This window comes from Coturnix japonica, chromosome 21 (assembly GCF_001577835.2).
Source record: "Coturnix japonica isolate 7356 chromosome 21, Coturnix japonica 2.1, whole genome shotgun sequence".
Lineage (NCBI taxonomy): Eukaryota > Metazoa > Chordata > Aves > Galliformes > Phasianidae > Coturnix > Coturnix japonica.
In genome coordinates, this window is record NC_029536.1 from 4899943 (window position 1) to 4926753 (window position 26811).

At 48.5% G+C, this 26811-nt stretch overlaps 3 protein-coding genes across 10 annotated transcripts; 1 reads left to right on the forward strand and 2 right to left on the reverse strand.

The window, feature by feature from the left end:
• Positions 1–40: 40 nt before the first annotated feature.
• AGTRAP (angiotensin II receptor associated protein) lies at positions 41–7225 on the reverse strand. Of its 5 annotated transcripts, XM_032448827.1 has the most exons (7): positions 6970–7218; positions 5162–5361; positions 3581–3615; positions 3264–3375; positions 2446–2644; positions 2185–2223; positions 187–923 (listed from the first exon to the last, which is right to left on the reverse strand). In XM_032448827.1, exons 4-7 carry the CDS (start codon positions 3366–3368, stop codon positions 817–819), a joined length of 450 nt encoding a protein of 149 aa, XP_032304718.1. In that variant the 5' UTR covers positions 3369–3375; positions 3581–3615; positions 5162–5361; positions 6970–7218; the 3' UTR covers positions 187–816. The 5 variants fall into 5 exon arrangements, with proteins under 5 accessions (XP_015737856.1, XP_032304718.1, XP_032304716.1 ...); XM_032448825.1 differs by lacking the exons at positions 5162–5361; positions 6970–7218 and adding an exon at positions 5636–6838; XM_015882369.2 differs by lacking the exon at positions 5162–5361 and having other exon boundaries at positions 811–923; positions 6970–7225.
• Positions 7226–11486: 4261 nt separating this feature from the next.
• Positions 11487–23991, reverse strand: DRAXIN (dorsal inhibitory axon guidance protein). Of its 2 annotated transcripts, XM_015882717.1 has the most exons (10): positions 23955–23991; positions 23695–23775; positions 23467–23563; positions 22339–22477; positions 17088–17569; positions 15641–15825; positions 15334–15445; positions 14893–14982; positions 14606–14695; positions 11491–12430 (listed from the first exon to the last, which is right to left on the reverse strand). In XM_015882717.1, the coding sequence occupies exons 5-10, from the start codon at positions 17545–17547 to the stop codon at positions 12318–12320; spliced, it is 1050 nt and encodes a 349-aa protein (XP_015738203.1). In that variant the 5' UTR covers positions 17548–17569; positions 22339–22477; positions 23467–23563; positions 23695–23775; positions 23955–23991; the 3' UTR covers positions 11491–12317. The 2 variants fall into 2 exon arrangements, with proteins under 2 accessions (XP_015738202.1, XP_015738203.1); XM_015882716.2 differs by lacking the exons at positions 22339–22477; positions 23467–23563; positions 23695–23775; positions 23955–23991 and adding an exon at positions 22547–22735 and having other exon boundaries at positions 11487–12430.
• MAD2L2 (mitotic arrest deficient 2 like 2) lies at positions 22933–26775 on the forward strand. Of its 3 annotated transcripts, none has more exons than XM_015882728.2 (9): positions 22933–23027; positions 24128–24179; positions 24334–24452; positions 24668–24739; positions 25377–25477; positions 25592–25686; positions 25805–25878; positions 26016–26108; positions 26270–26775. In XM_015882728.2, the coding sequence occupies exons 2-9, from the start codon at positions 24140–24142 to the stop codon at positions 26309–26311; spliced, it is 636 nt and encodes a 211-aa protein (XP_015738214.1). In that variant the 5' UTR covers positions 22933–23027; positions 24128–24139; the 3' UTR covers positions 26312–26775. The 3 variants fall into 3 exon arrangements, with proteins under 3 accessions (XP_015738214.1, XP_032304715.1, XP_015738215.1); XM_032448824.1 differs by lacking the exon at positions 22933–23027 and adding an exon at positions 23048–23071; XM_015882729.2 differs by lacking the exon at positions 22933–23027 and adding an exon at positions 23691–23798.
• Positions 26776–26811: the final 36 nt, after the last annotated feature.

Here is a 26811-nt window from a genome sequence, read left to right on the forward strand (position 1 = left end):
GGAATAGCAGTGTTTTCAAATGAAACATGGGTGACCAGTGTAATTTTTCTTTCTAACACAGAAGAACTGTGTTCATTTTATGTTTTTCTTAGAAAAGTGTAACACTTAAGTCCTATTAAGACAGGCAGCTGAAGGCAAAAGGACATTTCAAGGCACAGAACATATGTAATCAACATTTAGCAGCCATTAAGTATCCTGAAGAACATTTTACTTCCATAAAAGCATCAGTGAATGCTCCCTGGCCCAGTAGGAGCACTTGATACCAACCCCAACTGCACGTAAACCACCACAGCTAGCACAGGGAGTTATGGTCATAAATCTTAATTATAAAACACCATCAAAAACAGCCCTGAAGAAGTCCCAGATGTTTCCTGGAAACATATCAACAACAAAACGGGTTGAACTGTTGTTTTAGGGGCAGTCCTTAAGCTTGTTAAAGATAGCTTGCCCAGGAACATCCTGTGCATCTCCCTTACTTAGAATAGAGAGGATGCACAATACAAGACTTAGTAGAATGCAGAAGGTGCATCCACTTGCACATACATAGGAGGGATTCAAGGGGAGAGAGGAAAGCAGTGTGTTGAAATTACAAACAGCTTAAACAGCACTTAAACAGCTTAAACAGTGCTTAAAGTCACTTGAGATCTTCCGGACTCACTCCAAGAACCCCTCTGTCTAATCTTCAGGAAGGAAAAAGTCAAATCAGATCCTCTTCTGTTTGCTCAGTAGAAGGTCTTGTTTCATCAGAATAGACACGGGAGGAGTGTAAGGCTGGACTGGGGGAGGGAGGTGTCCATTCTGCTGCAGACAGGGGCCTCAATATGGTTGCTGAGCTGTCTTGCTTGAGTCAGGCCACAGTGGAGAGGCATCCTGCTGATCAATTGTCTCATAGGCGCTGCGGTCCCGGCCTGCACGGTTGAGACCTGAAGAAGAAGAGAACCAGCTTGATAAAAATAAAATAAAATGAGCACAAAAAAAACCACCCGGAATCTCTTAGAAGAAACCAAAAGTTGAGTGGCATGCCACGTTACCACAACAGGCTTGTTTTACACAGTGAGGATGCTGCCCAGTGGTGAAGAGGGCTTTTGTTTCAAAAGAAAGACAAGACAGAGGACCTGGAAAATCACAATTAAGTTCAAAAGAAAAATGCCAGTTAGTAGGAAAAGAGAAAAATTGTCAACCACGTTCAACAGAAAACAACAGCACATGGTTTGTACTGAGAATGTTGTGAGAAAGACATTTCAGGAGAGGATAAGAAAATACTACGTGAGTGAATTCCAGCTTGTGCCTGGGAAGAGATTCTGACATCATGCCTGTGCTGGAGTAGCATGGGGAGAAGGGAGAATACTCACCTATACTTTCTATAGGATACAGATATCAAATCTGAGTTACAAGTAGAGTAAGCAGCTAATAAAAACTGGCACAGACATGGCACACAGGCCTTCTGAGCCAGCTAAGAGAGACCTGCCAGCATCTGCCCAAGCAGCTGATGGAGAGAACATCCACATTCTTCTATTACAAGATGCAAACTATACTGTGAAGCCACCATTTTCCTCTGACAGCCTCTCCTTCTCTACAAGCATCCACCTCTTTTCACAAGAAGCCTCATCTTTTTTGCTAACACCAACGCAGTCTAAGTGGCAGCTTTTAAACACTGCAGTGCTAGTTATACCACCCTTTGTCCTACAGAGCCTCAGGAAAGAAAAAGACAACTGCACTAGGCTGCTGGTTTTGCCAAGATGAACTCCCACACAGCAAACACTCTCTGGCAGCTGCCCCAGTATGAACTAGCACCAGGAATATTTGGCAAAGAAGCTGACAGAATACCCAACTATAACACCTCTCTCTGGCAGGGCTGCCACATTATTCCTAGCAACTACAGCCAGGAGGAAAAACAAGTGCCTCCACACAAAGCAGCAGAAGGTAAACGTCAGTCCCATTTCCCAGGTAAGGAAACAGCAGTCCACAACAATTAAGATAGCTAGGACACAGAGTTAGAAACCCACCCTTTCCTCACATGCATAATTCCCAGGTAGAAGGGATTGATGCCTTTACTTCCCCACAGAAGGAAAAGGTTGACAAAGTGAGAAGGACACCCAAAGGCTTCTGAGAAGCGCACAGAATGCAGGAAGAGAGGAAAAACCTGAGTTAACTGAGTAAGAGTGACAGCAGTGGCATCAATACCATTGTAGGCAAAACGGCTGTCAGACGAGGACTCCAGGTCTGCAAGGGAAGAGAGGAAGAATATAAATTTAAGGCCTAAGACTCAGCAGGAGCACAAAAGTGAGAACAGACACGAGGAAGAGAGAGGTCATCCTCTTCTCCTTGGAAAGAGGGGCAGAATCCAGATGCACACGGTTGAGGCTGAAGGGTACAATTCTTCCCTAGCAGCCTTCTCTAACATCAGAGGATGTGGCCCACACTGATCTAGAGGAAGCAACCTACCTATGTTGAAGATGTATTCTCCTCCACGCTCCCGGTACATTCGATACACAAAGTAGCAGGATCCGGGTTTCAGGAGGAGGCTGAAGATGGCCATGCCCATACTGAAACGCTTCGCATCGATGAGATAAGCATGTAAAGGGTAGTAGACGGAGATGTGAATGATGTCTGTGAGGACTGTGAACAGCAGGCCGGACAGGAACTGGAAAGAGAGAACAGGACATGAATTGAATGAGGAATTAACTACCAGGAGTAACAGCCAGTTATAGGTTCTATCTACTAGAAGATCAGCATTCACACAGTTATGCTTTCACCTCTGTATAACACAAAACCTCTGTATGACCCCTGACACAGCCCCAAGGTAAACAGATTATCGTATGATCTCATACATCATGTATTTTCTTCACATCTGCTGGACGCTTTCTACTAGTATGTTCCAGGGTTGTTTATTTATGCTTGCCAATTTCTTTAATGATCAGAGAAGGGAATCTCTAAAGACATCTCTAACTCAAGCATATTAAATAGTCTGAATCCTCCTCTGGCATTGAAAGCGACAACAGCAGGCAGAAAATAAGAACCAAGTATGCCTTACCCCTGAGAAGCAAAATAATGGATAGTGAATGCTTCTCACCACAGTTTATAGTGCTTAAGTAGAAGCCAGGTTCCCTTGGGGAGACAAGAATAAATAAATGAAGAGTTTGACTTGTTCACTGTTGCACTGGGAGCAGCTGAAGATCATCACTATACTGATTCAAAGGAACCTTTCTGCCCTCCACCCTCTCCCTGAGCAGCCAGGTAAAGGCAAATGCCCTCACACTCACCATCACGATGGCATCAAGGGAATCTCGCTGCACAATGGCCCAGATCCCCACTGCAAGGACACTGAAATTCCCCCAAGCATAGGAGGCTGGAAACGAGTTATTCATGCATCCCCTGCCAAACAAGACAAAGAAAACCCAACCCAAGTTCACAAGGAGCCTGCAGCAGTGTTTGCATTTATCCCTGCTCCCATACAGGCACTTGGCCTTAGGATCTCCTTGCACACAGGTGTGAACAGGGAGTGCCGATTCCCCAAGAACATCCCATTCCTAGTTTGAAGGAAGCTCTTCTCAAGCCAGGCCAGTTACCAATCACTCACCACACTGTGAGCAGCCAGTGCACCAGAATGATGGCCTATGGAAAAAACAGAGAGGAAGACAGGTCAGCAAGTGGGAAAACTGTGGGAGAAATGATATAAAATTATACCACCTCATCTCCATGACAGAGAGTAGGAGGGTGCCCTGGAACCAGTGCAAAAAACTACCCTAGCAACAGGTCCAGCAAAGACAAAACCATTTTTTCTCTGCTTCTGTTGCTGAGTATTTCCTGTTGTGCTCCACTGTAGTCATTCATTGCTGTCATCATCACTGCTGACAGTGGATTCAGGGCATGCTTAAGCCTTTTCTAAATGTGTTATTGATTTTGGAACTCCAGAAGTCAAGCCAGACAACCTAATTCACACTAAACTAGCACAGCTCATATATGACCAATCTACTATCCCACCACCAAGAAGTCCATGAATTGTCATGACTGCAGCTCCCAGCATTTTCACTGTGAATTCCCCTTTACCCCCTTCCAACCTGCCTCGCTCCAATATTAACAGACCTGAAGTCATCTTCTAGGAACCTAAAGACCCAATCCTGCCATGCTACACCACTCTTTTCACTTCCAGGGACAACACTAGTGCCCAAATACTGTCACATTTATTGACTCAAAATGTCTACACCTGCTCTAACTTCACACAGAACTCGTGGCTTCAGGAAAGTTAATGACCCATGAAGCTGTGACGTGAGTGAAACCAGAAGGAGCGATGCAGCTGCAATGGCTTGGACTGTCCAGCCAAGATATCACAACATAGATATCTTATCATAAGGCAAAGCCCTGGTTGCACTGCAGCACCCTATCACATCTGCTGAGCATTCAGCACAGACCGCCTGAACATCAAACGCTGCTCAAACAGGTTTTTAATAATGACTATTTTTTTTAATTGCTCATGAAAGCCTACAAAATGCTCCAGCACCACCCGCTGCTTCCCCCTCCTCCCAGATTGCACCGCAGAGACCAGGCAGAAACTGCTAATCAGGAAAATACAAGATGTTCTTGGATAAGAACGGAGACATGCAAATAGCATTCACCCAAGAGACGATCACAACATCAGGGAAATTCTTAATTAGGTAGTATTTAATTGCACGTTATGCACTCACAAGACCCCTCAAGGCTCAGCAGTTAATATAATTACGCAGAGTGGGTTTTATTATATATATATATATATTAAGCTGTCTAGATCAATATTGCAGTTATTAAATTAAGAAGCTGGCTCCATCACCAGCATAACGTCAGGTAAGCAAGGGCTGGTAATCCAGGGGGCTGCTGGAAGAAAAACAAAGCATTTCCTTCCGAGCTATTAGTCTGAGTTATCTGACAGCTCTTCAGGGCACTATGGAATTGGCTGATGGTCTCGGTATGCTTTCACACAGAAAACGGAGTGTTAATGAAAAACATTATTTAAAGCTGCAGTCATTACGTGAGATAATTTGCAGGCAGCCTCCTGGTGAGACAGAAGAATTCATTCCCATCTGTTCAGGGGGATATATCCATACCTAAGAGCATACATTGCTTTTTTGAAGAGTTCTTTGGTACAGGAACTCATTCTGCCTGCCTGGAGGTATTCAGAACCCACCTGGATGCTTTCCTCTGCAGCCTCCTTTGGGGTGCTTGCTTTAGCAGGGGAGCAGCACTAGATAATCTCCAAAGTGGTTGCCAACTCTTTGAGTTGATCTACTTGATCTACTTTTCAAGTTAGCTTTGCTTTGAGCAGGAGGCTGGGCTAGGTGACATACGTAGGTCTCTTCCAATCAAAATGATGCTAGGATTCCAGAGCTAGCACATAAAAACACCCGAGAACAAAACATCTGATTTCAGGCATATTCATTGTAGGGCCTTTTCCAAGCTCAAGCAAACTTGATATTTCAAGATTCAGAATAGCTATTGCAACAATCCTAGCCATCAAACACTCACTGCAATAATAAGGTGATGCTGCTTTCCACACTTTGCTGAGCATTACTACCAGAGCTGAGCCAGTAGATGCTGCTCCATGAGTGAATTCTTCATCTACTGCAGGTCAAGGCCTGCCATATTAATGCTACAGTCCTACCTGCGGGTTAAAGAGGGACCTCAAGGCTGAGACTTTGCTACAATCTGGCACAAATGCTGCATTCACGCAGGTCTTTGGAAGTTTTCTTCTTCTGTCATTAGGTTTATCCATCTGATCACAGAGAAACTGTAACCAGTTAACGCCAATGCATAGAAGTAGTGTGTTATTCCCAATCCCTCTCTGAATGAGAACCTTGCCAACCTTTGGGTTGTGTTTCAGAGCAGTAGGCCACGACTCAGAGACAGCACAAAGATGCAGGACAATTATTAACTCACTGTGTTACAGCCCTTGAATCCCAGAACGCAGCATGGCTTAGGTTGGAGAGAACCTGAAAGATCTTTTGGATCCAATGCCCTGCCATGGGCAGGGCTGCTAATCACTAACTCAGGGCCCATCCAACATGACTCCAAGGATGGGGCATCCATAACTACTCTGGGTAACCCATTTCAGCACCACACCACCCTAACCAGTACTTTACAAAAGGTACTTCCCAATGCTGAGAACACTTTGGCCAGGTCAAAATCACTCTTACCCAGGAGGAGATTTAAGAATGCTTGCTAAAAAGCAGGGAGGAAATGCAACATTTTACTTATGTTGTCATGGTGACTCGTTCATTCATGAAGCATCTCTTTTCTTCTAGCTCCTGCAACCAAACTGCAAAGCTTTCAGCAACGCACCCAAAACCCCAACAGGGAAGCTGGGAAACAAGCAGCACATCACCCTAGAAGGCTCTGAAAGTATAACTAATGGAGGAAAAACAGGGGAAAGAGTCTAAAAGGCTTCAGTCTCACGAGCAACATGAAGAGCAAAGGGGGCCGATTTCAGCCTCTGTGTGAGGAGCTGCTTCCTCCTGAAGTTAACGGGTAACTTCCGAAGTCCTTTTATTTCCCGTTTCTCTACTAAACATCGCACAAAAGTTTACAGCCTCCCTCATTCCACGCCCTCCCCCCCTAGAAATTAAGTTAAAACACAGAACAGCAGTTTCTGTCGGTCTATACAAGCCCACAAAGCCGTCACCTTCCTGAGGTGAGTTCCCTGACCAGCACCAACTTCGCCTCCTCAGAAACCCATTAAGGATCACAGTTGGGGGATGGAGGGGGGAATTGGGAGGTAGAAGGCCGAGGGGGGGCCCACCTGGGCGACAACCCCTACTAAAAACCCCTCCACAAAAGGCAGAAACAGCCACTTCTCCCTCCACAAACACCCCCACGCCTCCACACAAGGCACCATACCAGCCTCAACGCCCACCCCCGTACTCTTTTCTCCCAGCCGACCCACCTCGCCCCACAACAGCTCAGCCCCACATAGGCTCTGCCCCATATCCCCCCCCGTACCTTGAGGCTGACGGCAGGCAGCTCCATGGCAGCGGCCCGCCCGCCCCGTGACTCCCACCGTGGGGCTGCTCCCCGGGGCCGCCCAAAGGAGGGAAGGAAGGCGGGAGCGGCCGGGACACCGCCTCCCTCAGCGCCCTGCCCCGGGGGTGGATCCCAACATGGAGGGGAACCTCGTTGGGGTTTTTGTCTCAGCTGTCAGGCTGTGAGGTGTTAGACGAGGAAGATATGGAGGATATGGAGTGTGTCCAGGGATGGGAATGGAGCTGTGTGTGGGAGCGCAGTGTTATGGGGAACAGCTGAGGGAAGGAGATGGGTCAGGCTGGGGGAGAGACCTCATTGCTCTCACAGCTCCTGAAAGGGGGTTGTGGCAAGGTGGGCTCAGCCCTTGAACTTTGTAACAGCAACAGTATGGCCTTAAGACACAGCAGGGGAGGTGCAGGTTGGGTATTAGGGACAATAAAGAAGGAGCAGCTGCCCAGGGAGCAATGGGGTCACCATCCATGGAGGTGTTCAGTGTGGAGATGTGGCACTGAGGGATGTGGGCATAGTGGGGTGGGTTGGGTTGGACTTGATCACAGAGCTCTTCCCCATCCTTAAGGAGCCTATGATTCAGAATTGGGACTCCTTCGCCTCTTGTTCTGAAGGCTTTTCCCATTTTAGAGCTGGGGAAGTTGTTAACTAAACGACCAACCCCAACCCACAGTGTACAGCTATGAATTCCTTTCCTGCCCTGTTTATAACAGCCATCTTCTTCCCACATACAGCAATAGGATAGCAGAACCAAGAAGTAAGGGTGACCCTCTCCAACCCTCCCTGCCCAGTATATGCATGACCCATTTGCAGAGCATGACATTTCACAGACAGATTATGACATTTTGCTGGGTTGGTTTCTTTATTGTAATTTACTTTTAAGACAGGGCCTCTAAGAATGAGAGAGGAGCCAGAAGTTCATTGCAGAAGCTGGATGTGGAAATGTGTGAGTCACCCTTCAGTCCCACATCCAGTTCAAGCAGTGCAGTGCAAGGTTATGTATAGGTTGTCTGCAGTAGGGGATCTGAACTCACACGTTCTCAACCAAGCCACAAACAGGCCTTGGAAAAGCCATTTGTGCCCCTGCCTCTGGGAAGGGGAGTCTCAATCTGCCCTATCCTCCACTGCAGCCCAGTTTAAGTGTAAGCACTGTCTGGATGCAGCAGTATGTGGCAGCCTTTGCTCCTTCCAGCATTTTCACTTGGTCTGACTGAGACAGGCGGTCCCATTATCATGAACGTGGTGTGAGCTGTAATTTGGATTGATGTGACTGCTGTTCAATGCAAAGCATTCATTTCCCCTTGTACAATGGAAGTGCTTTACTTCATTTTGTTCATCAATGTATTGTGCAATTAATTCAGCCCTGTTTATTATATTCTGGGCTTGTATGTCATGGACTCAGGGGACTTGGAAATGCCTTAATGATCTCGTGGATATGAAAACAATGAGAGCTGTGATAGACATGATGCATTTGCACGTCTCTCGCACCTATTGGATCTAGAGGTTGGTTGTTTTTTATGTCTGCTTTGCTCTGCCTGTACCTTGTAAATTGCCTCTCTGTGTAACCCGCTGCCTCTGTTCTCTTCCTTAGGCCTGATAGCTCAAAGCATCACAAACATGGTGAGAAAGACAAGCAGCAGGTTAAAGACTGCAGGGAGAAGCAGACAACCCCAGAGCCTGGAAACAGAATACAGAGATTTTCTTAACTAGGGTGAGTTCAGCTCACTGCAATTAATATCCAGCAATTAGCTGCTTTACATGAAAGGTTTGGGTAGCATGCCTTGTGCAAATTAAGTAAAAACCTATTGCACAGCTGATTCCCTTCCTGGCAGCATCAAAGTGGGGCTAATAAGGTAGAAATGCTTTCCTTTGCATGTTCAGGATGCCGTACTTTTAGTGGGTAGGGTGATAGCAGTTCTGTGGGGAAGCATAGGCATTACTACCATTGCTCCTGCTCTCCTTATTCAGCCCACAGAGATAAAGGCAAGCTCACTGCTCATAGCTCTGCTCTTCTTGTCACTCACTTGGGGTCTAATCTAAAGGTAACTAATGACCACAGCTGCCGTGGTGCCTTTGAGTTGTGTCCTGTCTGCAGAGCCAAGAGCAATGAAAGCATCAGCACTGCACAAAATGCACCGTATCACCAATAGAGACTTTCAGAATAAGCAGTGAGGAAGGGTAGATAGATAGAAGTTGTCCCAGCTCTGCAGACTCCCATTTAGATCCCAGGGGGAAATCAGCAAGCAGAAGCATCATTTGGATTGAAAGGGACACTGAAGTCATTTTGCAGTGCTGGTGAGAAAGCTCACTGTGAAACATACAGCAAGATGATTTGGGGAGTGGGGAGGGTTACATTAATAAGGCATATAATAAAATGAGAGATTCCTTTCTGATCTCGGCAAAAAAAGAAAAAGAGCTACTCCTGTGTTTTTCTATAGTATAGTAATATAGACACAAGCAATTTAGTATAGCGTGGGTTTGAAATGGAAGCACTTTCACGCCCCATGGATTGACAACAGGGTAATTACCAGGGGAGGAGGGGGGGAAGAGAGGGTTTCAGTCAAACACCCCCCAGCTAAAATGAATGCAGGCTATTACAGACCTGAGAGATAATGATTCCCAAGTGTTTTAATTTGTGCTTCCCCTCCTTGTCTCCCTTGCAGTCATCATTTTGGCAACTGCCAGCAACATCCCTAACACACTCAGCAGCATTCACAGAGCAGGCAGCTGCTGAGATGATTATGTCAAATCAGCACTCTGTCCTCTCTTTTCCACGTCTAATGATTCTCACCCTTGGAGGAGTGCTTTAAAATGATGTGTATACCTCAGACTCATTGTGAGGCTGCTGAAAGCAGTAGCTGTGTAGAGCTGGACTTCGGGTGGCATGTTGTCATTCACCTCACTTGTATGCAGGCAATGCAATTAAGTTTCAAAATGATTCCACAGAGCCCCGCTGTTGTATTTTTGGGCCTGGCTCAAAGTCCTTTCAAGACAACAGAAAAATCCTCCAAGAGCTCTGGATTAAACTCGCTGAGGGCAGGAGAGAAGCTGAGTTTGTGTGAATTCTTCATTGGAGTTTCTCAAACGACCCACTGAGAAGAACACATAAAACAAGGCTTGCTTGACATTAGTCTCCCTCCGCCTTACTCAGAGCTAACATCCCCAAAGGCAGAACTGTCACCGACTGCATTGCAATCGGGAGATGCAGAGAAGGAAGGGGAAATGTGCTGAATGTAACCTAGTGTTACTATCACTGCCACCGCTGTGGTGCTGCTGAGACAGCAGAGCAGCACTTCAAAGCTTTCCAGCGCTCAGAAGTGGGTTGGACTTGAACAAACATTGCCCCTGGGTTTTATGGCATGGGCTGATCCTGCTTTCTATATCTCGGCACATTATTTACTCAACAGCTTTCATTGGTACTGCAGCCGTGAAGTCAGTAATATCTCTGGCAGAGACATAAATCAGGTTGCTTGATTCTGCTCACCCTGCTGTGGCAGCGCAGTGTGCTCACATCCCGCTGCTCGCCCTGCCTGCTTCTCCTCTGCAGCATCACAGTTCAATTCAGAAAGCATGAGTCTCACCCAGGAGCTCTCTTTACTGAAACTCCAATCTGAGCAGTCAATCCAATAATCTTGTGGCTCATTTTGTTATAATTAACTCAATTTTCACTAGGAGGATGTGGGGCCACAAATACCTGCACCACCACGGATAAAGATCCCTGCCAAATGTCCAGCTTTTTTAATTGCACTTTTCCAACACAGACCACGGCTCTGATATCAGAAAGCACTGCAATATCAAAACCTGCCTTTGATAAAAGACTGTGCATGTGGTTCTTATTGCTGTCACACAGACTGGGATTTGAGAGCTCTGCAATTGACTGTGATCAATTAAAGCCTTTTTCCCTTTATGCTTTCACTGACAATAGCACTGGCAGTACCACCTACTGTTCTGCATCTGTGCTGAGGGAGGGGCTGCATTTCTCTCTCTGGGTTAACAAACTGCATCCCTGCTGCCACAGCATAGAGCTGTATCCAAGCCACCGTTCCTTACTCCAAATTTTCAGGCTGAGATTGTCATGCTGTAATTAGAAATCAAAATAGCTATGGCCAGATGAACGTCAGGCTCTGCCTAAACCCTCCTTTCCAGATCGCTCTGTGCATCTCCCAGCAGTACAGGTGCGTGTGGGTCAGAACTGCTGGTACATTCACAGCGTATCTCTGTAGTCATGACCAGGCAGCCACCATAGCAGAGGCACAAACCATTATACCAAGGAGCACCTGAGTGAGCACACAACGTGGAGTGACACTATGACAGAAACAGTGCAAAATGGAGACTTGCCTGTCCTAATGGCACACAATAGGGTTTAGGGAACCGGTGTAAGGAGGACTCTGCCCAAAGCACTGGAATTACTATTTCAGCTCCTCTGGGCCCTCCTGGCTCCTGCCCCATCCTCAGGTGCAGCTGAAGAAGCAGAAGGGTTGCACAAAGGATATCTATGGTAGCTTTATTTACACACTGTGGAAACACACATGCAACATGTCACAGGATTCACTACAGTGGAACAGCCCGTCCCTATCTCCTGTTACCAAAAACCTTGCTTTTGGCTCACTAGGAAAACTATCACTTCCCCTGAAAGCTCCTAAAAATAATCATTAAAAATAACAGACTTGGCAGGATAACTAATGAGTGAGAGCTGCAGGCAGGGATGTCTTGCCACATCCTTGCAGAAACCAGGTCATTCTATGGGAGCAAGAGAGAAGGGAAGGAGTGGGAGTGAATGCTCTCGAAGAAGACAGGTAGGAAGTGGTAGCGTGTAACTGCTGGGGAATGTCAGTCTGTAGCAGTGAACAAAGGGGAGAAGGAGCTCTGTCAGAGGGTCCCTCCTCACCCAGGCAGCTTCCTGCTATCATCTTCGTCTCCCTATGAGCTCCTGATTCTCTAAGAACCTCTGATCCTAAAGGAGTGTCTGCCTTTCTTAAGCAGCTGCTGAGAGGGAAAGGCTTAAGCCCCTACACCTCTTGACCTGAAGGATCTTTCATATCGTGCCATCAGACTGGCAATCATGATCATCTCCATCTAACTGGGAGAGGGGGGACCCAGATCAAGGGCAGGAATGTGCTGAGGGAAGGGAGGAGGAACACAGTCCTGGTATGGAACAGGCTGACATCACTCTAGAGTTAACGCCAGCCTCAGTTTTGTTGGAGCCTGGCCTGCAGCTTCAATCATTCACTTGACTTTGTCTCTAATCCTCACTGCTAGGTGTAGGCGGTTGGACTCCAGCTACTGACCATCCAGGCGGGAGATAAAATCCCACCCTCCTAAACGTTAATGAATGATCCCTGCTCTCCATTGGCAGACTCGGGCTCCACGCAGCGCCCTTTCCTTCGGGTCACTCTTCGGTTCCGGTGGAATTTGGCATAACAGCGTAGCCCTATAAAAAGAAAAACAGCAGCAAACAGCAGGCATGGTGAGAAGGTAAAGCCATGGCTTAATGCAGCAGTAACATTGAGCACAGCTCCCAGCCTTAGCCCATGACAGAACCTGCAGCAGCATGGCCAGCCCCAGTACTGGAAAGCCTGGTCTATGTCAAATGAGGTGGCAGAGAAATGCCTCACATAGGCAGGGTACATTGCTTTCTGGGCCCTGCTATTCTGCTTGGCTCACTGGTCTGGTCTGGGATTCATTGGCTCTGGCAGAAGGCTTCATTGGCTTTTTGAAATACCAATGAATTATCCCAATTGTTTCCAGTGATTTTATGGAAGCCCTGCTTGGTTTCCCCCTATTACTTCCCATTACTGTCTAAGTGATCTCTCCGTCGGGAAATTACCACAGACACACTGCGCAGCACTGATGGCCTGGGAGCTCCCCTTGCTATTTGTTTCTCTGAAGCTTTAGGAGAGGAGGGAAGGGACTGAAGTGCCATCACTGGGAGGTCTGATCCAAAGCTCACTGCTCATCTCCTTCACTTCCTCTATTTTGGATTCTAGAAGTACAGGGTCTGAAGAAAACTATCAAAGATAGCACTGATGAATACTTAGAGGGAGGGGGGGGGGGGGGGGAAGGGAAGGTATTTTATTTGTTAAAAAACCCTTTAGTACATAGTCTGCCATGGCAGTGGAAGGCAATGGGAGCCTCTGGTCAGGTTAACTCATCTGTTTCTGGTACTGATTTACTTTGTCATGCCTGCCCTGGAGGCACCTGCCCCATCCCTGGAGATGCCCAAGGCCAGGCTGGATGGGCCCTGAGCAGCCTGAGCTGGTGGGGGGCAACCAGCCCACAGCAGGGGGTTGGAGCTCAATGATCTTTAAGGTTCCCTCCAACCTAAGCCATTCTATGATTCTACTGTCTGACTTTGTTCCAACAGAATGCCAAGGCAGGTAGGCCAGATGGAAGAAAGCCTACATGCAAACAACTCACACGAAAGCCTTGATTTTCAGTAGCCCAGGATCTGATTACTGCAGTTCATGCCAAGAACTGATTTGATCATTCTCAAAAAACTCTTTTTACTTCCAGAGCAGACAACAGACAGCAACAGTGCCAGAACCCCAGAATGGGGGAGGCTGAGGATTTATGGCTGCAATAATGAGACAGCCCATAAGCTGTCCTTGAGTACTTGTACACAGGAGACCCATCCAATGTCACAGGTCACTGAGCAGCAGTTTGCAGTGCGTGTCCCTAGGCCATGTTGAGACCAGGCTACCTTGAAGCTGGGTTTCTGCCCCTCATTACCAGCCCCCACAGGGCAGTTAGGCCTCCCAGGAAGAGAGCATGCAAGATCAGAGCTCTGTTCTTATCTAAACATCTTATCTGTCTTATCCGGACCCTATACCTCTGGGGATCTCTTTAGAGGATGCACATTCGGCGTCAACACACAACTAGCTTAAATATAAAGCAGGGCTGGAGGCAGTGCTCATTAGGTTTGCAGAAAGCTTTTTTTCTGGGTTCCTCTATCACAACATCCCCACTGATGAAGGCCTTCAAGTATCCCATGACACACCCAAGGTGAGAACTATCATTTAACATTACAAATCCAGGAAAGCGGTCAGGGTTTAACTGGGTTGCAGCAGGTGTGTGACCTGGTCAGAGTCACCAGGCCCTTAAACACAGGTGACCCAACTTGGCAGGCAGTTTTGTTCTGGCAGACAAGACCCAGTGCCCGGAGCTGATTCTGGATGTGTTCAGACTGGAAGAATCCTTTTCAACATCTTCATAACGTAACTGCTCATTAAGGGCTGCTGTAGATTCTCTCAGAAATAGTTTCAAGAAACAGAAGTCTGTGTCCTGCCCACACCTACTGAACTGCTACGTCTTCATTTGAAGTTAACTCAGAAAAGCCACACTAGGCATAAAGTAATGTGAAGCAAGGATAGTAATACGTTGTCATAGTGTGTGGGACTTCAAAGCACCACTGAGTTGTTTATTTTCAGTGGCTTCTTCTGTTAGATAGATATCAAGAGAGAAAACAAGATAAGCCAGATGACTCATTGGTCACATTGCAAGTCGGTGTCAAGGAAAGGCTAAGAACAGCAGGGCTGTCTGTAAACACCATGCCCAGTCAACTCAGCCAACTACTCAGCAGGAAGCAGGGTTGTAAGGAGCTGCTCACCTTCTGTGCACATACAGTCATCATAACATTTGTTGTTGAGGCCTCGGTTGTGTGGTTTGCAGAGATGCTCACGCAAGTCGCAGCAAGAGCCTGCAATATAAAAGCATGGGTGAGCGTGGCTGATTTATCCCCTGCTAGAACTACATCAGCTCAGTGGTACAGATGTTATCTTTGAACTGCCCTCTGCATCCCTGAACAGCATTAAAATTAGGATACTTATAGTGGAACTTGGGCTGGACTTCAGCCATTTCTATGGACATGACATTGGTTATCAGGCTGATCCTGACCTGGATGGCAGTCAAGGTGGTGGTCACAAGGCTCTCCTTCTGCTGATGAGGTTTCGTTTCCACCATTGGAGCTCTTACTGCGGCGTTTCTCTGTGGAAAAGAATTGATGCTGGTAGAAAATACCACACTAGAGTTTGTATTTTGGAGACTAAGGTGAAATAAAGCCTCAAACTTCAGGAGTTTGAGCTCTGAACCCTTATACTTCAGCCTCCTCTCTACTTCTCAACTAATCTATCTAACCCTTTTTCCTTTGCCCTCAAACTACCCATCCTAAATGAGAAGCATGCTGAAATAGAACATAAGCACAATCAGCTTTTTCTCTTTCCCCACTATGACAACCTCTTACCCCTCAGCACATCTGCCAGTGCTAACCATAGGCCAAGACTTACAGAACGACTTGTAGGAAAGGGGATGGGGAGCTCAACAGTGTGAGTTTAGCACCTTTCTTTTTAGCTGATGGCCACATTTCTGGTTTGAGGTCCTCATAATCTGTCCAGTCAAAGAGTGCCATATCTAGGGTGGGCATCACATCCCCATCTTGCCTGAGGCGGGCCTGCAAACCACGAGATACCAAAAAGACAATGGATTATACTTCTATAGTGACACTGAAGCATTTCCCAATGCTTCCCATTTCAGACCCCAATTCTTACCCCCACCTTGTCCACAAGGGATTCTTACCATCTCGTGTTTAGAAAGGACACTGCTGTTTGTATCAGAGGTACAGGGCAGTTACCAGAGGTCTCTTTACCTGTGACCGTGGTGATGTGGCTGGTAGAACAGGAGGCTCTTCTGTAGAAACAACCACATCCAGCACAGTGAAGGGAAGCACAGTGGGGGTCGGGCTGGTCGCTTCCTCTGCCTGGAGGTTTTGAAACTGTTGCTCGAAGCTTTCAGGTTTCTTGTACAGGGAGCTTGGCCCAACAGCAGCCTTCCCTGCAGAGGAAGGTATTTTGTATTGGGAATACAAAATGCATCCCTTAAACCAGTTTTAAAGCTGCTGTAAATTCCTGAAACACATCCTTGCATCATTTTAAGGGTGGGTAATTCCTATCCAGCTCATCAGAACCTACCTAACTTGAAATAAAAGAATTAATTTCAGTGTAGACCTCAGGTTAAGCCAAAGGTACCGGGCCTGTTTTGCAGTCTGCAATTAAGGCTTCAAGCCAGCTTTGTTGCACGCTCTTTCTATATTGCTTAACGTGAGTTGTTCAGTCAGTCCCCTGAGAAGACAATGGAGCTCTTCTTACTGATGCAGGGAGGAGTGATAGCTGGAAGGCAGGGAGACTGACACCCAGCCTGTCAAGTGGTGCAGATGGGCACGGATGGCCTGGCTTTAAGAGCACTACAGCTTTACTGCTGTGAGGACACACAGCCACAAGCTGACCTGCAAAGGGAAGCAGTCCCAGTCAAAAACTTTTAGCAACCCTTCAAACAGCACTGTCATGCAATTAGTGCAATTTCACATGGGCAAAAGTAATGTTGTTTTCTCATAGCTTGCCTTAAACATTGAAGAATACAAGTCGTGATGAGAAGAAACTCATCTTTTTTAATTATTCTTTCCAGTTCTGGTCATGTTTTGAAGTCATTGGAGAGACTGAGCACGGCTTGGGCTTTTTTCATCCTAAATTGAACCATTTGCTTGACACAAAAAAACAACACCCCAACAAACAACAAAGCAGGCCACCCCAAACCAACCCCTCTGGTCCCAGGGACTTCCAGAGCTCTCCCCTATAGGACAAACAAGGTCATTTGCAGAAAATTACAGCCAGAAGTGCAAACCTCCAGTTCTGGAGTTCCCTTTTTTCTTGTGCCTCTTTTGTTTGGCAGATTTCTCCCCAGAGCAGGCACACACCCCACGCTCTCCGCACACCCATGTGGCTCAACCACAGCTACGTCTTCTTGCCCCCATTACAAAGTGAGCCAACAGCCTTGGCTTCCATCAGAGCTCGAATCATAGAATGGTTGGAGTTTGAAGGGACCTTTAAAAGCCATCAGGTCCAACTCCCTGCACTGAGCAGGGACACCCACAGCTCCATCAGCGCTCAGAGCCCCATTCCCTGACCTTGGGTGTCTGCACCACCTCTATGGGCAGCCCATGCAGTGCCTCACTGCCATTATTGCAAAAAACTTCCTTCTATCCAATCTAATTCTCCCCACTTTCAGTCTGACACTATTTTCCCTTGGTCCCCTCATACCTCTGTGGTGTTTCAGCCTGTCCCTGCGGCTGTGCCGTCGCTGCTCTCGGTTCTGCTTCTTTCCCCTCTCAGACCCAGGGGATTGATTCTCCTGCCCAGCATGTGGGAGCTCAAAGCCCAGGAACACATCCTTATCCTTATCCTGTTTCAGTGCTGCTGGCTGGCTGAGTGGCACCAGATCTTCCATGGCTGGAGCTCCACTCCCCACTCGGAGGGTTTCTTTCCCAGCTGGTTGCACTCTAGCAGGCAGAGCAAGGACCCTCCCTTTCTTGGCCAACCCATGCTTGTGGTGGTGCCCACTCCTGGGCTGCTGAGGCCACGTCTCTTGGTTTTGAAGGCGGTTGTTGTTCTCATTTTTGAGCTTCATGTCAGTGTCCAGGGAGACAGCAAGGGTGACGTCAGAAAGAAGCAGCACACACAGAAAAAGAGACGGAAAGAAGAAGGTGGAAGAAGCTGCCATAATCCTGGGCCCTCTGCGTTACCTGCAATTAAAACCAAGAGTGACACCACAAATGAAGCAACCAACTTCTAGGAACCGTAAAGGCGGCCAAAATTCAACTCAGACACTTGAGATGTCCAGATGTCACCCTAAAAGAGTTGGATGAGAGTTTTTCCCCTCCTTAGTTATCTCCTGTGCCAGCCAGCTTACAGCAGCTTAAGGCAGCTGAGACCCACGTGCAGGGCCTGCAGGGATAAGAGGTCCCAGTTTCATGTGCAAATGAGGGCCATCAATCAGCAGGACACTTCCCTTTGATTGCTGAGCAGCCCCCTGCCCTCCCACTCACTGCCTGCCATCTGAGGGCTGCACAGCACCAGCTGTCGGCTGGGGCACTCGGCTGCCACGTTGGCATCCTCAGCCTGCCTGGCAGCGACCCCCAACACAGCTGGTTGCCTTGCAATGAAGACGTCAAGAGGAAGGGAACCGGAGGCAGATGGTGGCTTCGCAGGACCAGCAACAGCCCTGAGTAGCTCAAGGAGTTGGACACACACACACGACCTGAAAGTGGTCAAGGAAAGAGAAAACACAGAATGTTTTGGGGCTGCATCTCTGCAGTGAAGCAGAAAAACAAATCTGCTGCTGTCAGCAGAGCAGGGGATGCTGGACAAGGGGCAGGAAGGCAGGCTGGACATTCTATGGCAAGTCTTCTCTCCCTAAACCTGCAAAGTCACCTCGCCCCACCAGGTGACACTGGCACAGGGGAAGGTAACGTAAGTCCAAAGAACACTGAGCCCAAAGCTCTCATTTAGCAGCTGCAGAGCACTCTCATCCATTCTGTTTCAGTAGAGTATTTTCACGGGCCTTTTCTCAGCCCTGTGTCTGTGTTATGAGATGTGGCTTTGGGACACTGCACTGGTTAGAGACTTCTTGAATTTAGTTCTTCTCTCCCTGCTCTTTCCAACAGAAAACTTTTGGTGCAAGCTTTCTTGGACCATCCCTCTCAATCTGGGCAGCTCTACCCCCCTCTACCAACCTTTCCTGCACCCCAGGCCTGTGAATCGATCTGTTCACCACGTGAACCACTCTGTTGCCTAATTGCAATGGCTTGTATTCCTTCTTCCAAGTGCTCTGCTGCTCCATATCACCTGTGAAGGGGAGCAGGTAAGTCTGCTCAGCTACACATCAGAGGCATCTCTGCTATTGCTTAGAGACTGGGAGCAAACTTTCAGTCTGTATCTCCTCTGGAAGGAAGCAGGCAGCATAGGGTGCTTTCCCTCCGTGAGCTGTGTGAAAATCACATCCTTCCACCAGCCACAAAACCAACTAAGTGTGAGGTGAGGGCTGATCCGGGAGGTGCCAGGCTGCTCATTTCCTGCAGGCATAATGCTATGGAATAGCATTTTATTGGCAGCTACCTGGGACAAAGGAAAAGCAGACTGACAGCTCAGCATATTATCAAAGCACCTCAAGTTCCTGCTTCGCACCAATGTAACAAATAGCAGCCAAGCAAAACCCAAACCCTGCATCTGTAGCCTTTGTCTTTTTGAGGGGTTTTCTCTGTAAGAACCGGCACAGACCAGCTGGATCAAGGCCTCACAGAACAACCCAGAGAGCTGCAGACAGCATCTTACCTTTTCATCTATAGGCAAAACGCCAGGAGGAGAGAAAAAGTGCAAAGAGAATGGAAGGCAGCGCCTTCAGTCTCACTCACAGACAGCGGCCCTTTGATAACGAACCTGACAGACACATTAGCCACAGTTCTGCTTTCCAGCAGGAGCCAAAGAACAGCACGATGCTGTGATGCTGCTCCTCAGCATCCTGAGCTCCCTCAGGACCCCACTCCACAACAGCAGCCAACCCAGGGTGTGGGGATGCAGAGCACAGCAGCGTTCTCACTGTTGATTCACCTGTTCTGCAAAAGACATCTTACCCAGGGCAGAATTCCCTATGTCAGAAATAAACACGTATGTTGTATCAAGTCCAAAATGGATCCTCTTCTTAGAGGTGGCACTTCAATAAGGGAAGCAGTCAAAGCTGGCTGCTCCTGCAGCTCTCCCCAGCACCAAATCTGCATCCTCATTACTTTGTGCTTCCTTTGTGCACCCCCAGCATTCCCAGCCACCTACTTCTCAAGTAAGCAAATCTGCCTATTGACATGAAAACGTGGAAAGCAAAGATAAGGCCTTGGAGCTACCTGGGGTGTGGGCTTAGGGCTGATAAATGAGTTGCAGAGCTGTCTCTCAGCCAACACTTCTGATCTATTTTGGGTTGGCAGCGGATGGTCAGAACTCTGTAAGAGAAATTACATTGTTTGGCATCTTGGGGAACTTCCCCATGGGCAGCCTCTTTCTCTGGGCTCACAGATATTATTACTCTTACTCTGCTCTCAGTCTGTAATCCTGCAAGGCAGATGTGTACCCATTCAGTCCACAGGAACTCACGCTTTTTTTGTCCCTGCAAATGCAGCTTTGTCACCCTGGTGTGGAAAAAAAAGGCTCTAATAGCAGCTGCCACTGCTGCATTGGTTCATTCATTGCATATGTTCACTCATACGTCTGACTGAAGCCATGATACCCCACAACCTTGGCTTTAAGTTGTCACCCATGTTCTTCATATCACAGCAGAGAGGAAATGCAGAATATCAAGTTCCTTTATCACTCCAGACCAAAGATGATGCAGTTTTTAGGCTCAAGAGCTGAACCAAGCAAGACCCAAGCAATGTAATCTGGGACACGCTTCTCCTTGGCTCTGATAAGCTCAGACTTTGGCAGCAGTGCATAAAGATTTCCTGGACTCCAGACAACACCAGGCTGCAGCAACAGACAAAGCGTGTGTTCATCGACACGAGTGCTGTGTGTATGTGCATGTGTGGCACAGATGACAGACAAGAAACCCAGCTTCGTGTGCCAGGCTCCCTGCAAATAAGGAGCCATTGGGTGATGGATTGGCTTGGGAAGGCCTGGAGCAGAATGGCCAGGGTAGGCTCCATGGTAGCCGATGTGCAGAGAGCTGGCTGGAGCCAGGCGGATGGCATTGTGCAGATAAATGAGATTTCCCTTCCCTGCTGGGTCTCATTCCATCTGGTTTTCTGTTTCTGGAGGCAAACGCTGGGAAGCTTCATACACAATCTGCCAAGAGACCCTCCCATTTCAAAGGGGTCCCCTCCAGCTTTCTAGGGTCTCCAAAAGCAGATGGGAATTTTTAAATGCATGCTTTTCTTTTCCTTCCCCAGGCACAAATAATATCTCTTTCCTCATCTCCAGCATTTCTTGCACACTCACTTCATAAAGGATAACTTCTGCTGCTCCCACATCCTCGGGACGACAGAGCAGCCAAGTCTGCAGCTCACTGTTCTTTTGGGTCAAAGCTGTTTTCCTTTTGCAGGTTGCCTGCATCCATTGTCACCTCTCCTCCCAACCTACCTCACAGATCCATCTGACTTCACATCTTCCTCATCCCTACTGACTGGGAGATGTGTTCCTTCTGCAGATATTCAGGCTGGGTGAGTCCCACCACCCCCACCACCCTTTGAAAAACATCTGTTTTCCTTTTGATTGCTGCTTTCTGCCATCACCAAACAGCTCTCTGCTGTTGGGAGGACCACGGTCACATTTGCTCCGTGCACTGATTGCAAATGGCAGCACGAAAATCATAGGATGGTTTGGGTTGGAAGGGAGCCTTAAAGGTCCAAACCCTGCAATGAACAGAGACACCCACAGCTCCATCAGTGCTCAGAGCCCCATCCAGCCTGAACACAAGACAGGACACTGACTGAAGCTTGCAGAGGGTTCAGCAGCAGCTGTAGGTACCTCCAAAAAACACCTCCCCAAGGCAACCTGCATTCAGACTACTCCAAATATCCCTCATTCCCCATTAGTGAAGGGCTGGGACTGGGGTTTGCTGCCCAGGTGATCCCAGCCCAAGCACAGCTGTGCCCCGTTTCCCTTGTGCCTGCCCACACAGTGCATCCCTTGGAGCAGAGAGCGCAGCCCAGGGGACAGAGCCGCTGTTTTGAAGTGGAATGAATGAATATGCAGTACCCTCTGCTCTACTCCCCTCCGGGACCTCACGGAGCGGCTGACACAGCCATCACAAGCGACCCGCTATCAAACAGGGCCTCCTCTGCCCAATAATGAGATTAAAATAGCAATGAGTCTGAGATTAGCATCTGAGATATAGTCGCTTGCTGTCGGCGTAGCAGAGAGGACTCTCCGGCTTCCCGCACAATACCCGGTGACAAATGAGACGCGATCAATAGCAGAGCTCATCGCTCACCCAACTGGAAAGCATTGCCGGTGGGACGGGGAAAGAGGGGCACACAGAGGCAGTGACACAGGGAGGTGTGGGGTCACCGTCCTGGGAGGTGTTCAAGGAAAGGGCGCGGTGTGGATGGTTGGGGTTGGAGTTGATCTTAGAGCTCTTTTCCAGCCCAAATTGAGTCTGTGATTCTAAGATTTGGCCCCATCCCCACCGCGATGTGTCCCCCGAGCAGCACAGAGCCGGGCTGCTCTCAGCCTCCTTCCTCTCTCTGTCAATTCTCACTCTGAACCCGAACGCGTGGGGCGAAGGAGATGAGATGGAAAGGAGAGGAGATGGAAACACAGACCCATTTCCACCGATGCTGACGGACGGCTCCAGGTGTGAATCGGATAAACGTCACTTAAACCCCACATGATGAATTGCCGGCCGCAACGAGCCGTTCACCGATGCCAAATTGATTTAATTCCCAACCAAGATCTCACTTTTAGCAAAGCAAGAAACGCAAAGAACAACCCGCGGGCACTCGGGGGAACGCGAACACACAATAAATACCAAGGAGGGATCAGCCTCATTCACCCCTCGGCCACTTCGCATCTCCCGACGGGGACCCTCCAGCACCGGCGCTGTCCACTCTGCCCCAACCCTGGATCCCTTCAGCCTTTGTCTCCTCCCGAAGAAAGTGTCCCCATCCCTAAGAAGCAAAAGGGAAAGGAAAGGGAAAGCGGCTCAGAGGAGCAGCCCCCATCATCCCGGTGCTTACCTGTGCTCGGCTGAGGGCAAAGCAGGGCAGGGCTGTGCCGGGGTGTGCGGACCGCGAAGGAAGAAGAGGAGGAGGAGAAGGTGAAGGAGGAGGAGACGAGCAGAGACAGTGGGGGAATGTGCGGCCGGAGCGGGGACGCCGGGACCCCGCGGGCTGCGGGGCGGTGGGAGGGGCGCGGGGTGCCCGGGGCGGGGACGCACGGAGCGCTGCGGGGGTGCACGGCTGTACCCGGGGCATCGTGCGGGGGGATGGGGACCGAGAGGGAGAGCTGATAAAGGCGGGGATAAAGGCGGGGGGACCCCGCAACTTGCGGGGCGAGACGGACCGAGGCTGCAGCCGGGACCCCGCGGGGGGAAGCGGGGACCGAACCGAGCGGTGACACGGGGCGCGGTCCTCCCACCGCAAGGGGGCGCTCTAAGCTGAGGTGACGTCACACGCGTGCGCCGCCAGCAGCGCCGGGCCGGTACGGGAGAGCTGAGCGGTACGGGACGGTAACGGCGGCGGGCGAGGACGAGGAGGAGGGTGGTGGGAGCAATATTGAGGCTGTAGGAGGGGAGCGGTGAGGGGTCTGTGCAGTAGAAGGGTCCACAGCCCACAGGAGGCTGAGGGCAGCCTGGCCTGTGTCAACGTACGGTGGCCGTTCTGTGCTCAGCTCTGTTTGGGGGCTGTGGAGAGGTGGGGTCGGCCTCAGCTCCGGATCTTAAATTGGAAATTACGGGCCTTAAATTGGAGCAGGGGGGATGTTAGGGAGGGTTTGTGCTCGGAAGGAGCGGGGATGTGCTGGCACAGCAGTGGGGTCACCATCCATGGGGTTCAGTGTGGGAATGTGGGCATTGGGCACATTGGGGTGGGTTGGGTTGGGTGATTCCAGGGCTCTTTTCCAGCCTAAGACTTTGATAAAGAAAGGTAGAAGCTGTTACCTCCCTATTATATGAAGCAGTTCATCAGAGGGCTGAAAACCATGTCTCATTGATTGGCAGCTGATCGGAGTGACCAGGGCTTGAGAGCTCTGTGGACCTGGAGGTGTTTAAGGACATGTTAGTGTTAGTTTGAATGCATGCAAAGAGTATAAAGAAAATAATGAAACATTAAAACCTGCACTCAGCAGTTCTGCATGTTGCAGCCTAACACATGCACAAGGTACCGACCTGTTGGGATGCTGAGCTCCAGCTGCTTTGATACACAGTGCTCCATTTGGCTGCTGAATGTGCTGCCCTTGTCACAGATTCCTGCAGGATAGATTCCACATTAGGTGAATTATGGGGTTTGTCAAGAGACTCGGTCAGCAGGGGAATGTGTGGGATGTGAATTGTCAATGGGAAGCATAAATCCTGCCCTGGATGAGAAGCTCACAATGTGAGGTGTGAGACTGAGGGTCTCACAAAAAGATGCTGTCTTTATTTTTTACCTGACTGGTGATCTTTGATCCCGTGCTTGGATCTTTCACAGTGAGCCCCTGGGGTTTATGGTGGCTGTGATCCTGTGCTTGTCACTTGGCATTAAGGAGGTGAAGCACCCCCCGAGCGCCATAGGAGACCATAGGAGCTAGAGGTTAAACATTCTTCTTGTGATGCTTTTCAGGTTCTGGGCAAGATGACCACGCTCACACGACAGGACCTTAATTTTGGGCAAGGTAACGTGTTTGTGCTATACTGAGTGCTGGATGCTCCAGCCCTAAACTTCCCACAGCTATAGGAAGGAGATGAGATGCATGCTGGTGTCTTTAGAAACATCCTATGAACATGGTGTCACTGCAGCCTTCAGCATCTTTCACTTCTGTTTTCCAGTTGTTGCAGATGTTCTCTCAGAATTTCTCGAAGTGGCCGTTCATCTCATCCTATATGTTAGAGAAGTTTACCCTATTGGGATCTTTCAGAAGAGGAAAAAATACAACGTACCCGTCCAGGTAGGAGACCTTCTTGAAGCTGAGAACACAGCAGTACTCACAGCACAAGCAGATTGTGGTTGTTAATAGCACAATGCTTCCCCAGCTGTGTGCAGGGATGGAACACTAAGGCATGCTCCCTAGGAAACAGAGATCTTGTCTTTAGATCTTCCTTCTTAGTGCTGTTCTGGATGGCATCAGAACGCAGCTCTGACTGTTTGCTTTCTTTGCTACAGATGTCCTGCCACCCAGAGCTCAATCAATACATCCAGGACACGTTGCACTGTGTAAAGCCACTGCTTGAGAAGGTATGATCTTACCATGGACCTGTAGTGGGAAAATGTACTGCAAGTGGTTTAGATAGAAATAAAAGTATGTAAATATCGCTGTAATCTCAAAGTGTTTATTTATATACTTACCATACACAATATACTCACTTATAAAGTTGCTAATCAAGAATAAAAACACGCCTAATCCTTCCTTGCAGTCAGAGCATGCTGCTGAATACTGGCATTCAGTTACCTCTAATGCATATAAACGTGAGGATCAACCTCTGTGTTTTCAATAAGCTCATCCTACACGTGAACTTAAATGTATTAGAAAGCAGAACGCTGAGTTGAAGCTCCCATCTGGCAGGAGAACAGTTAGAGTGCTGTGCTGTTAGCCAGAAGGCAGAGGTGGTTTGAACTCGAGCTTTTGTGAGAGAAAAGTGTGACCACATGACACGTTGCAAACCTTGCTGGCATCCCACATCCTGCATTCTCTTCTCTCTGCAGACATCGTACTGCATGTAGAGCTTAGAAGTAGGACAGGGCTCAAGGTTCGGATAACTGCTGGCGCTGCTCCACAGCAGATAACCACATTCTACCAGAAGTGAAACAAACTGGGGGCAGGGGACAGATTATTTTAAGGAAGGGCCTTCTCTAACTGCAGTTGTTCTTCCAGAACGACGTGGAGAAAGTTGTAGTAGTAATCCTGGATAAAGAGCACCACCCAGTGGAGAGATTTGTCTTCGAAATCACCCAGCCACCTCTCCTTTCCATTAGGTAAAGATTCCATTCCCCTGTTTTCTCACAGCATCCAACCACCGTGTCCTTAGTTGCTGCTCCAGGCCCTCCTGGTACTTTGCTGTGTGCCATTAACAACTGCTGTCTCAACAGTTCAGAGTCCTTGCTGTCCCACGTGGAGCAGTTACTGCGTGCCTTCATCCTGAAGATAAGCGTGTGTGATGCTGTGCTGGACAACAACCCCCCAGGTAAACAGGTGCATACAGCCCAGTGATGTGGACTTGCTCAATGGGAGATGATTACAGGGCAGTGTCTGAGCTTCTTGATGGTTGTCCCCTGATCTGCAGCCTGCCCTTTCTCTTACAGGCTGTACCTTCACAGTTCTGGTTCACACACGAGAGGCTGCTACACGCAACATGGAGAAGATCCAGGTGATAAAGGTAAGTAGTGTCTTTGACTGCCTTTTCACAAAGAAGCTGCAAAAAAACAAAATGGAATTCAAGAATTTTGGATTCAATGAGGTTTAACCTTATTGCTCACCTCTTAGTACATAAAGATCCTTGTGTTCCTGCCCTAGGATTTCCCGTGGATTCTGGCTGATGAACAGGATGTGCACATGCATGACCCCCGGCTTATCCCACTGAAAACTATGACATCTGATATCTTAAAGGTGAGCAGAGCATTCTGGCCTGAGAGGTGGTTGAAACTGCATGTACTGTGAAGCCTTCTCACGTTAAAACAGGAAACCTTGTTAACGAGGGAAGGTACAAACTCTAGACTGTTCTCCATCTGGCTGTCAAGCAGAAACTGATACTTGTTTCTCTCCTCCAGATGCAGCTTTATGTAGAAGAACGAGCCCACAAAGGCACCTGATTTCAACTCTTCCTTTTCTTCAAGCCTCATCTGATCTTCCAGCGGAGTAAGATCTCTCACCACTCATACCTTGATAGCCCAGTCTCTTCAGCTGGCCTTCTGGATGAATGTAGAGCAGCTGCTGCCTCTTTATTTCAAGTGCTCTTACCGGTGTATATAGAACTGACTTGGAATGTGGAGCCAGAGCCTGTTCCCGTGTACACTCATGTGTGAGAGTGAGTAGAGGTTTCATTACAGAGAATCCCTGGGGGTAGGATACAGCTGACTGCAGTCGGCTCTTCGTACAAATCCAGTTCTTGCCTTAAACAGGACATCTCCATTGCACACTGGTAGTGCTGACCAGGGATCTGCTGTATGCTCCACTAGAGCAATGGTCTTATACCATGCGCGAGTGAGGCCTTATGTAGCATCTGTCCACTGTGACTGTCCCAAGTAGTCTTCAATAAATATCAAGTTTTACTCCAGTTGAAACAGGCTCAATTCTGTCCTAACCAACTGTT